The sequence below is a fragment of the Peromyscus californicus genome, unplaced genomic scaffold, assembly GCF_007827085.1.
Source record: "Peromyscus californicus insignis strain IS unplaced genomic scaffold, ASM782708v3 Scaffold_11__1_contigs__length_118956290, whole genome shotgun sequence".
Taxonomy (NCBI): Eukaryota; Metazoa; Chordata; class Mammalia; order Rodentia; family Cricetidae; genus Peromyscus; species Peromyscus californicus.
In genome coordinates this window covers 79877036-79888603 of record NW_026294402.1, presented here as the reverse complement: position 1 = coordinate 79888603, position 11568 = coordinate 79877036, and the positions used below count along the sequence as shown (strand labels likewise).

Here is an 11568-nt window from a genome sequence, read left to right as displayed (position 1 = left end):
AGAGGTCTCAGGGTCTCTGTGAGATGGCACATGTGTGTTCATGCTTGGAAAAGGAAACTGGTGTCCCTCACTGTCATAAATCACTGAGACTTGCCCTCTGAATGAGGCAGGTGGTCAGAGTTCACACCACAGACACGGACACTCTTTTGTCATCGCTACAGTGTGCTCCTACATTCACACTACCGTTGGTGGAAATGGCCAAAGGGTAGAAGCAGCAAAAATTGGAAGATCATGAAGAGAAGTGAGTAGCTGGTGTGGAAAAACCAAGAGAGCAGCGTGGTTATGGGAGGAAGAATTACCAGAGGGCTGTGAGAGGGAAGTTAGAGTCTTAATATTGGCTTTCTGGATTCTTTGTTTCCCTCTGCTGCTGGGTCTGAGCTTGGGAAATTGTTTCCTGTTTGTTTACTTCTTATCTTTTGAAGTCATCTTTGGGAAAGATAGGAATCAGAGAGAACAAGAAGAGAAAAATGGCTCCACTGCTCAGTGTCCTGGGGCCAATCTCCAAGCCTCCCACTGTGTTTCCCTTTGTGGGGGGTTTCTGCACGCTTCCCGTGAGGCTGCTGGCTTGCTAGCTCTCGGTCCATGCATAGAGGAAGCCATCAGTCCAGTCATGGTGCAGTTTGACTCTTCGCAGTTGATTCTGATTTAAAGACTTAAGTTCCCAACATTATGCCAGGTAGAACTTCTCCTACTTGGAAAGAAATAAGTCGAAGACAATTCCAGGTCAATTCCAAGTTTGAAAAGAGTAGCAGAAGACAGGAAGAAGGTCAACCCATAGAATTCGAGAGACTCCCAGACATGAAGGACCCACCTCTCTAAGAAACTTGACCTTCCAATGCTTTGCTTTTCCAATCCAGAAAATACGGAGAGAATATGCAAAGCTGTGCCTTGGGGAGAATAGTTTAAAAATGAGATTTAAAGTACTGAGCACACACTCTGTTGCATACTAGCAAATTCAATAATATTAAAGCCAAAACTGAACTTTTTCTTATTGTGTTAAGTCCAGGCTGATTGTTACTATAAGTTGCAAGTCAAGAACAAATAGTTGTAAATGATATTCTTTCCTCAAAAATCTATATTAAGCTTTCCATTAAATTTTTCAGATAAAGATCTTTTGCTTGCTCAGGGAACAGTCTAAATATGCTAAGGAAGCAGCCCGAATACATTATTTCAGTTTGGTGGCTTTAATACTTCTAGAATTTTTTTCAGTTATGTATATCTATGTGTGTCTGTGTATTTCATGTGAGCACAGGTGCCCGTGGAGGCTCTTGGATCCCTTGGAGATGGAGTTACAGGTAGTTGTGAGCTGCCTGATGTGGGTGCTATTAACTGAACTGGGGGTATAAATATGAAGGGGTTCTCTGCAAGAGCAATAGGTGCTCCTAATTGCTGAGCCATCTCTCCAGCTCCTGTGGTGGCTTTAGTTTATCATTTCATGGCATGATATTGCCAATGGTCTTCTTTTTTTTTTTTCCATTTTAAAGGAGAAAAAAAAATTAACAAATAAGCCTAGAAGTTAAAACCTTCTATCCTTTCTCCAAAAGCCAAGTGCATGTGACTCTAATATCAGAATAACTGTGCTAAGTGTCCTGGCTGTGAATGTGCTGGGAAATACAGACTTTCTCATTGAATACTTCCATTGGCTATCTACAGAAAGCAAGCTAGTGCTTCACAATTGCAAACTCTGCAGTTTCGTGTAAGGGTGGCTGCAACTTTCCAGAATATAAATATTACCTCAGTTTGATGACAGAAAAGAGGGACAATGAAGACCATATGCTTCCATTCAGCACTGTGTAACAAGTAGCCTCTGTGCATCAGGCATATATTAATCCAATAATTCAATTGCCTTCCCTGGAGCTGCCAAGAGTGAGTTGCCCCAGATGTCCCAGTGTGGGAGGCAGGCAGGAGGGTCTAGTTCATGCCCGACACTGGGGAATGCTCTATTATTAAAGAAGTGTTATCCACAAAGAATTCTCCTGCTGGCTAGGAGGAAATGGGGTGTTCCCCACCCGTGGCATGGACTCTCGCTCTCAGCACATGGTGTGCACAGCAGGCCCTCCATGACCTGCTCCTACTTCTCAGCCAAGTTTCCTGTTCTCGGGAGAGGCCATGGGAGTAGCTGTATGGAGAAGGGTATCTACTTCTGAGGACAAGGTCCCCACCTAGAGAAGAGGCTGCAGTCACTGCCAGTGCAGTGCAAGCCCTGGCTGGGCCCTCTTGTCGGGATCCCCCCCCCGCCGGGGGGCGGGGGGGGGCGGGGCAGCTTTCTAATTAAGTTGAAGATCTCTTCAGCCCCACAGGACACGTTGCAGATGTGATCAAAGTATTCATCCCATTCGTGGGCTACTCCACTTTGGGCTTTATTTCTCTCACTCTTTCTGATGGAAGCTTGAAATACAGCACAAAGTAATGAGAGTGGGGCTAAACTATTGTGTTTTTTTTCCCCCAATGCAGTGTATTTAATATACGACCAGCAACTTTGACGTTATCTTAAGAAAATGCAAAATTCTTATCAGCCTTTGAAGAAAAAATTTCCTGACAATCTATCAAAAAATATTTTCATTATCTCAGTCTTTCATTCTGTCTGCCTCCCCTCCACTCCTCCACCCCCCCCCCCCCGTGTGTGTGTGTGTGTGTGTGTGTGTGTGTGTGTGTGTGTGTGTGTACGGGAATTAAATTCAGAGCTAGGCAAACATTGAGCTGCATCCACAGTACTCTCCTCTCCCGCTGGCCCTCTCCCCACAGTGCTTGCCTCAGTTTCCACTGAGAAGGAAGAACTAAGCCAGGGACGTCTCATTCAGGCAATGAAGACTAAACAGCATTCACAGTCAAATGGGTGTGAGGTAGGTGCAAGGCCTGACCCCACAACTTAATAGTTGTGAATTTAGGAGGCTCTCATTACCTCTTAATCCCTTTGTTTCCAAGTCTCTATGGCATGGAATACCTTCGTCTTGACTTGGAGGCTGTGAGGTGTGTGGAAAGAGCTCAGGTTGGAAGTAGTGGCTCACAGATGCAATCATATCACTCAGGAGGGTGTTGAATTGTCACACACACGTACGCACACACTTTCATATATATGAAATGTGTTGCTAGGCAGCGTTCATGGTTGGACACGTCCTGAAAGAAAGCGGTGGGGTTATAAGGACAACGTAGGGGTCCCGGGCTGCTTCAGTCCCTCAATCCAATTTGGCCTGGGCCCTGCCTAAGCTAAGAAAGCCTGGCCTTTGGCCGAGTGTCTCCATTTTGGGGACTCGGCTCCGTAGGGCACCAGCAGGGGGCGGCATTGCTACGCTGCTAGATCTGCGTGGGCGACACTTGCACCCCATCTCTCAACTCGGAGCGGCACAGGTTGGGCTTCTAGGCCAGAGCTCCCCAAATTCAGAGGCTGGGTTTCTGGAGTTGTGCAGGGTCTTGGGGAAAATGGTTATTAAACTCAGGACCTATCCTCTGTACCCGGACTGCAGCGGTCCACATCCTCTACCTGGCGGAAGGGCTGCTAAGCATTTCTTTGGAAAGAGGCAGCCGGTGGAGGAAGTGGGCAAGCAAAAGCAGCGAGCTTTCTAGCAAACACCGCGGTGCCAGGGCACGGAGATAACCTTTCCAATCCTTCAGAGCTACACTAGCGACTGAAGCTGGAGGGGAGAAACTTAAAACATCTTTTAAATTTGTCCTTTACGTCTGGTGAAAAGCCAGACCTTACCTAGATCACTGACATTTTGATTCACTTTAGAACTGAGAACTTTAGAGGCTGAGAGGAGCGCGCTTCGCCTCCTAGGTCTGCGCCAAAGGACCTCCACCCTGGCGGCCGCTTTCGTGCACTGCTGGGGTTGCGCTCCGCGACCCCGCCGGTTGGCCACGCGCGCCCGCGGAGCTGTGGGGTGGGTGACACGCGCCCGCCCCGCTCGCGCGCAGCAGCTAGCTGCGCACTAGGGCTGGCTGGCACCCGACTTCCCCAGCTCTTCTCGAGGTTTCCAGAATCGAAACTCAGTTCTCAGCAAATCCTACCCCTCCCGCACAGAAACTGACATGCGTGACAAGTTGCCTCTGGAGACCACACTTGGCCCAGGGTCCCTTAGTGGTATCGAAGGTCTAGCCACAAACGGACACGGCTGGAGGAACCTCCAGGAGACCCAGAGTTACGCAGTAGTGACGCTCCTCACTCGGTCAGAAGGCTAGGCTTGGGAAGTTTCTGGAGTTGTGAGATTTTTAACCCTGATTCAGTGTTGATGGCTGATTATCACATTTGGGGCGTTCAAAGTGTCTTCTTTTTGGGGGGAGGGGGTGCGAGGACGTGCAGAAATAGCTCAATCTACACGTATGCGCCACAGGCATCTGCTATTGCACACAACCCACCCTGGCTTGCCGCCAGCAGCAACTCTGGGCTCCGGCGACTGTCCACCCAGCGACTGCCCGCGGGGGTGGCGCTGGGGGGGGGGAGGTGCCCTATGCAAATGAGAGGGTGTGGCCAGCGCCGCTCTCTGGGGCCCCGGAAGCGCGGAGAAGCCCGGTATAAAAAAAGTACTGAAGACATTTCCCCCGCACAATTGCTAAAGCTCCAGAGACGCGAGTGCGCGCGGCGGCATTGGCGGCACCGAGAGCCGCCACTTCCGAGACCACCGCAGCGGGGGCGCGGGCGGGGCGCGGGCGAGGGGCGGGAACGCTCAGGGCGCGGCGGGGGTCTGCGCGGGGAAGTCGCGGGCCGCTGCCCCGAGCGCACTCGCAGCTCCTGCGAAGTGTGTCCGCCTCGCGGTTCCTCGGTCGCCTGCGCTCCTAGAAGGGGCGGCCGCCTCCAGGTGACACAGACGGGACTCTCGCTTGTGCTTTCCAGATGCATCAGAGATACTTTTGGTGCGGGGCTGCTCTGCGGGGCGCGGCTGGGCACTGGGGTCGGTCCTGGGAGAGGGGCTACTCTGGGCAGTTCCAGGAGGGTCACGATCGGGATCGGGGAGGTGGTGGAGCCCAGGTCCCTCGGAGGGTCCCTGTCCCCGCACCCGCGGACCTCCCTGATGTTCCCCTAAACCCACTCTTTCCTTTTAGGACTGACCAAGGCCAATTGGCGTTCGGCGGGCACTACATGGCCGAGGGCGAAGGGTTCTTTGCCATGGCGGAGGACGAGCTGACCTGCGGCCCCTACATCCCCCTGGGTGCTGACTTCGGTGGCGGCGGCGGCAGCTTCGGCGACCGCTGCTTGGACTATTGCGAAAGCCCCACGGCGCACTGCAACGTGCTGAACTGGGAGCAAGTGCAGCGGCTGGACGGCATCCTGAGCGAGACCATCCCGATCCACGGGCGCGGCAACTTCCCCACGCTCGAGCTGCAGCCGAGCCTGATTGTGAAGGTGGTGCGGAGGCGTCTGGAGGAGAAGAGCATAGGTGTCCGCGACGTGCGCCTCAACGGCTCGGCCGCTAGCCACGTCCTACACCAGGACAGTGGCCTGGGCTACAAGGACCTGGACCTCATCTTCTGCGCTGACCTGCGTGGGGAAGAGGAGTTTCAGACTGTGAAGGACGTCGTGCTGGATTGCCTGTTGGACTTCTTGCCCGAAGGGGTGAACAAGGAGAAGATCACACCGCTCACTCTCAAGGTAAAGCCACTTGGAGATGGGCTTGGGCACAGCGGCGGACTGGGGTGCGAGCAGAAGGCAAGCCCGACTTGCCTTAACTGCCGTTAGTTCGGCCCTGGTGCGGACGCTTATTTATTTTTTATTTTTTATTTTTTTTTCACGAGTGAAGTAAGGTGCGAGAATGATGTGAAGTGTTTTAGTTTTCTGGGAGCTTCGGCGCCACAACTGCGTGCTTCCTCCTTTTGCGTTGGTTCCCTTCTCTTCCTTCTCTGTATGGTTTAACTCTTGACGTTCCTTCTTGGACTCCTGTCCAGAGTTCATTCTGATTGGTGGAAGATCGGAATGATGTAAATACTTTTTTTTTTTTTTGAGTCATCTTGTGATCCAGGCTTTGGGAAAATAGCAGCTTGAAGCAGAATTGAGTCAATGGGTTTTTTATTGTATTGGAAAATGTGAATAGGTTCCTACTCTGGATTCAACTGACTTCAGCCTTTAAGATATTTGGTGATTCTCCGGGTTAATTTATGTGTCGAGGGTATAGTAGTATGTTCCTCCCCTTCGGTTTAGGTGGCATTTTGTTTAATTAATTAAAGTTGTCTGAAGGTAATTTAGTTCCTCTTTAGCTATAACTGTAGCGTGTCACTGGAGGGACACCCCAGGGACTGATAAGATTGATTGCCTGAGGGGGAGGAGAACTGGGTGACTGGCGACAAGGGTGAGAGGCATACTCACAACACTGTCTGCCTTTCTGTGGATACTGGGTGAATATTACGCCTATTAAACCATCTTCAAAAAATAACATTTGAAGTCAGACATGACAACAGAACCTCTTAGCACGCTGCTATGTCTGCCAAAAGCCTCAAACTATTACTTCTAGTCTCTTTCCCAGACAGCAAAACTACTCGTTAAATGTATTTTTTTTCCTGTTTTCCTAAGACTGTTGAAGCTTGTAGGTAGTATTTTGCCGAAACTTGACAAAACAAACAGGAAGGAGCAAAATAATTCTCAGCCGAGAAGCTGAGATGTATTGATTGTTCTTTTTTTTTTTTTAATTTTTTCCAGTTTTGCTCATCTTCTTGTTTTGTCTTTTAAATTGTAGGAAGCTTACGTGCAGAAAATGGTTAAAGTGTGCAATGATTCTGACCGGTGGAGTCTTATATCCCTGTCAAACAACAGCGGCAAAAATGTGGAGCTGAAGTTTGTGGATTCCCTCCGGAGGCAGTTCGAATTCAGTGTAGACTCTTTTCAAATCAAATTAGACTCTCTTCTCCTCTTTTACGAGTGTTCAGAGAACCCAATGACAGAGACATTTCACCCCACAATAATCGGCGAGAGTGTCTATGGTGATTTCCATGAAGCCTTCGATCACCTTTGCAACAAGATCATTGCCACCAGGAACCCAGAGGAAATAAGAGGGGGAGGCCTGCTTAAGTACTGCAACCTCTTAGTGAGGGGCTTCAGGCCTGCCTCTGATGAGATCAAGACCCTCCAGAGGTACATGTGCTCCAGGTTTTTTATCGACTTCTCAGACATTGGAGAGCAGCAGAGAAAGCTGGAATCCTACTTGCAGAACCACTTCGTGGGTTTGGAAGACCGCAAGTATGACTATCTCATGACCCTTCACGGAGTGGTAAATGAGAGTACGGTGTGCCTGATGGGACATGAAAGGAGGCAGACTTTAAACCTTATCACCATGCTGGCAATCCGGGTGCTAGCTGACCAAAATGTCATCCCTAATGTGGCTAATGTCACTTGCTATTACCAGCCAGCCCCTTATGTTGCGGATGCTAACTTTAGCAATTACTACATTGCCCAAGTTCAGCCAGTATTCACATGCCAACAGCAGACATACTCCACTTGGTTACCCTGCAATTAAGAATCACTTAAAAATGTCCTGTGGGGAAGCCATTTCAGACAGGATAGGAAAAAAAGGAAAAAATGCAAAACAACAACAACAAAAAGGAGTGATCCATCCCTAATTAGGGATGTGTTGTGTGCACTGGGGACGTGCTCCGGATTGCTTGGCAATGCTTATGGATCTTTCCATTGGTAAGGGAGCATGATCTCAACTTGTCACCTTCCTTAGCCACACCCCCCCCATGGTCTCTACCCAATTGGATTGTGTCTTGAAACAAAAGAGGCCCATTAGTAAAAGCAGCCAGGTTCTCCCAAGATAACAAGGGAATTAAAAAAAAAATGGCTCCATTGTTGACAATATGGGTTTGCAGCAACTACTCCCATAGCTCTGCCGTAGGGGAGGGGGAATGGTGGGAAAACTTTTAAGATGGCATTCACAAAAGGGAAAATACAGAGGAGAGAAGCCTTGTCTTATCAGTTGAGGAGGTCAGGAAGTAACAATGTGGGAAAAGCGGGACTCCTCCGTCTTGCAGCAAGTGCTTTCTCTGGAAGGATCCCGTTCTCCTCACAGAAACTGCTCAACCAAATGAACAGTAGTAGTTTGATGCTGTTCTCATAACGAACAGTGGAACTTAATGATGACACAACCCATTAATTCCAGCTTTGTGCATAGCTCGCGTTCTTAAAATGTGAAGACGCAAGCAAAACCAGCTGTAGCCAAGAAAATATGCTCAAGGACCAAAGATTTAACAGATAAAAGTCCCCAAGCAGAAGAGATAGACTAGGATATATAAAGAGTTACTACTATATTTGTTACACACCAATACACATCAAAGTGCCTGTTGCTTTTAGAAGATTTGAAGTGGAAAAAGTTATTTTATGGTTTAATGGTTATTTTATTTTATCAGGGACTCAAGAAAAAACAAATAAACAAATATACAAGCTTGTGAATGGTGGAGGAAATGCCCTATTTTTTTCTTGGCAAATACCTATATAAAGTTGATATTGTTTGGTGTGATGTTATCATAGGTACGTGTTCGTATATTGTTTGTGTGTATGTACACACACATATATGTGATATGTATGTATATACACACACTCCTTTGTCTATGACCTATAAAATAATGTATCAAATAGGAAATTTTAAAATATTGTGCATTTTATGTTTTTGTTAGAATCATAGATGTCATGGGCATGTTGCAATGACAAATTAAAACCCATATAAAAATGAGAGAAATGGAGAGAAATGAGTAATATATTTGATAGGAAGAGCAGAGATTATACATTTTTAGTGAGGTTATTTTTCTTCTCTTCAGTGAACCAGAAAATTTCACAAATGGGAGAATATTTGGTAGAACATTTTTTTTAATTGACTTGACCTGACATTTTGACAGTCTGAACCTCTCCCCTTAAATAAATAGAATCACATGCCTTCAAGGCATAGAACTTGTGGATCATGGATCAGAGATAGGATAATTAATCCATAACTGCTAAAAAGAATTTCTGGGACCTGAACACTACTTCTTAATATTTAAATAAACATACAAATGAGTGCATTCTGCATTTTGGACCACTAGAATTTAATAAATGTGAAATGACCCTTTTTAAAGAGTATTTGCACAACTGCATAAAGTTTATATATAGGATATATATTATATATACATTTTATAAATTTATTCCAATATGAAACATGTTTGATCTGGTTGTCACACTGCATAGAAATATTTAGTACTGTACATTAAATTGAATCACTTTGATTTGATCAAACCCAACTTTATTTTTTTTCCCAAGAGACCATTTATATACCATTGTGATATGAGCTAATAATATGACTTCAGTTCAGTAACAGCTAATCCTAACGCCTGTCCCAGCCCTGTAGACACTGGTCTCTGAAAATATACTTCTAAAAGCAAAAAACAAGTGCATTACAAACTTTCCCTTCTTGTTGTGAAACAATCACATAATATCCTTGAATCTTTATGAATGACTGCTAATTATGATAATTCCTTTGCAGACTCAATCAGTTACAGAGGAGTTAGGAGGGAGGACATAGCACCCTCACGTTGGCAGTGTGATTGGGTTTTTTTTTTTTTTATTACCTGGGCATCTCTTAGATTCTCATGGCCAGGTTAGTATAGGTTAATCTGTCTGGACCACCCTTCTGTATTTGAAGGGTGCATCTGTATTTGAAGCCTTAACAGGAACCAGATGAGTTTGCTGTAGCAGCTTCCCTGTGAATCCCCACCAAGCTGTCACAGCCCCCAACACTGCCACTCTCTTTTATAAGGAACTCATCCTACTCTCTTATTGGTCCAGTTTGTCTCATCATGGGCCCTAGGTTTGAAAAATCACTTGCAAAGTCCCGGGAAATACTGTTCATCTTGCAGATTAGGCCTGACATTCACCTATCAGAAACCACAGTCCAGCCTGCCTAGCTCTTAGCAAGTTCTCCTGGACTGCTGGGGAGCAGAGGCTCATCTGGTGACCTGGTTTCTGCTTGTGCTAATTCTGCATACATGAGTTATCCACTGTTTTAAAAGTCTGGAGATCTCTGGCTCTGCCATAGCAGCAACCTGCTGTTAATCCACAACACAGGGTTTTGTTTGAAGGAGCCTTATTAGAAAATATGCCTTTCATTTACTTTCTCAAGTATTTATATTCTTTGCTTGATGACTTTAAGGTTGGTAGCTTAGTTGAAAGTGCCAGCATATGGCATTCAGATAGAACAGGCTGTGTTCAAGACAACTTTTGGCCTTCATTTTAACCCTTATATAATTTATTTCTGTTTTGTGCATACTATAGTCCTGTGCATATGTAGTTGAACACACAATGGAATATATGTCTCTCCTTGTGGATGTGTGGCCTAAAAATCTGAATGTCAGAGCAAAGAACAGCTCTCCGTGTCTGATCAGTGCCGGTGATTTGTTTGCTTTTGTGTTTATCTGCCTAGTGCACTGTTACTTTGAAACAGGAAGAAGTTTTGCCTTCTGGAGGCTCTTCTCATGTGTCCAGTCTGGCATGTCAGAGAACACTTAGCCTGTGACTGTGTCCTTTTACAAAGTTTACTTCATCTGCAGTAAGTTCAGCTGCCTCAAGAACTCTTACAGGGGGATGGACTTTGAAAAATTGAATTGAGCACTCGCTTTCTTTAATATAGCTAGACTGTTTTGACCTGGGTCCAAGAAATGGGCAGAATATCTGTAAGTCAAGCCTGGGAAGAAATGAAATGAAAAGTGAACATACTGTTTATGATGCCACCCTTTCTGTTTGCCGTCGTTGGTTGCTTTACTGTGCATATCCTTGTTTTCAATGCAATGCTTGTTAAATAAAGATTGTGAACTATTTTGTAAATGAAATGTATTACGTTGAAAGCTGTCAGCAGCTGTCAAAAATAAGCTTTTGTTGTGAAAGAAAAAAGTGTGTTAGATAAAAGAAAAAAAGCAAAAAAAAAAAACACCTGTTTTCATATATAGTACCTATTTGAATATACTCTTTCTTTAAGATTTCTTTTAGCATCACCATTTCGGTGCCGTGGAGGGATCTCCGTGTCACATTTTGTCATGGTAATGGCTTGCGAAGAAATAAGTGATGAGAGTACAAAGTGGGAGATGGTGAGGGGCTGGGGGATACTTGCTGCAAAGCTTTGCAGGGTGTAAGAGGCTCTGTTTCCTGTTGACCCCTGCTCCTGCTTCTCTACAACTGTTGCCTGCTCTGAGCTGTCCCTACCACAGCAAGCTGCACCTTGGGTCACTCTTGGAATGTTTTGACAATGATGTGTCACAGGCAGGAAAGGGAGTTGATGGAAAACGGACTCTTCAAAACTGACATGTTCGTATCAGTGCTAGAGGGAACAGATTGTGAATTTTGTTTACAGCATCCAATATTTGGATTTTTTTGTTTTTGTAAATAAAAAAGTTATTTTTTTCTATTGATTAGTGTCTGCTCTCTCTGGTGTTTAATGTGCTAAAGATCGTGTCCTCTGAACCCCAAACTGTGTACACTGTCAAGCATGAGGCACACACAGGAGCAGACCAACTTTCCGAAGCTCTATTGTAGCACAAGAAACGACTGTGTCCAGCCTCCAGCCAGTCCGTCTAAATGACTCCAACAGCTTCAAGAGAGACTAGCTATTCTGTGCCAAAAATTTT

General features: G+C 45.9%; 1 protein-coding gene across 2 annotated transcripts; it reads left to right on the top strand.

The window, feature by feature from the left end:
• Positions 1–4664: 4664 nt before the first annotated feature.
• On the top strand, positions 4665–11352 carry Tent5a (terminal nucleotidyltransferase 5A). Of its 2 annotated transcripts, none has more exons than XM_052715610.1 (3): positions 4665–4848; positions 5038–5584; positions 6663–11352. In XM_052715610.1, the coding sequence occupies exons 1-3, from the start codon at positions 4829–4831 to the stop codon at positions 7437–7439; spliced, it is 1344 nt and encodes a 447-aa protein (XP_052571570.1). In that variant the 5' UTR covers positions 4665–4828; the 3' UTR covers positions 7440–11352. The 2 variants fall into 2 exon arrangements, with proteins under 2 accessions (XP_052571570.1, XP_052571578.1); XM_052715618.1 differs by having other exon boundaries at positions 4666–4793.
• The last annotated feature ends 216 nt before the right edge of the window (positions 11353–11568 follow it).

Coding starts and splice junctions, on each gene's coding strand:
- Tent5a (XM_052715610.1), top strand. CDS start 4,829: ATGCATCAGAGATACTTTTG. Junction 4,849..5,037: donor ATGCATCAGAGATACTTTTG/GTGCGGGGCTGC, acceptor CTTTCCTTTTAG/GACTGACCAAGGCCAATTGG. Junction 5,585..6,662: donor TCACACCGCTCACTCTCAAG/GTAAAGCCACTT, acceptor TTTAAATTGTAG/GAAGCTTACGTGCAGAAAAT.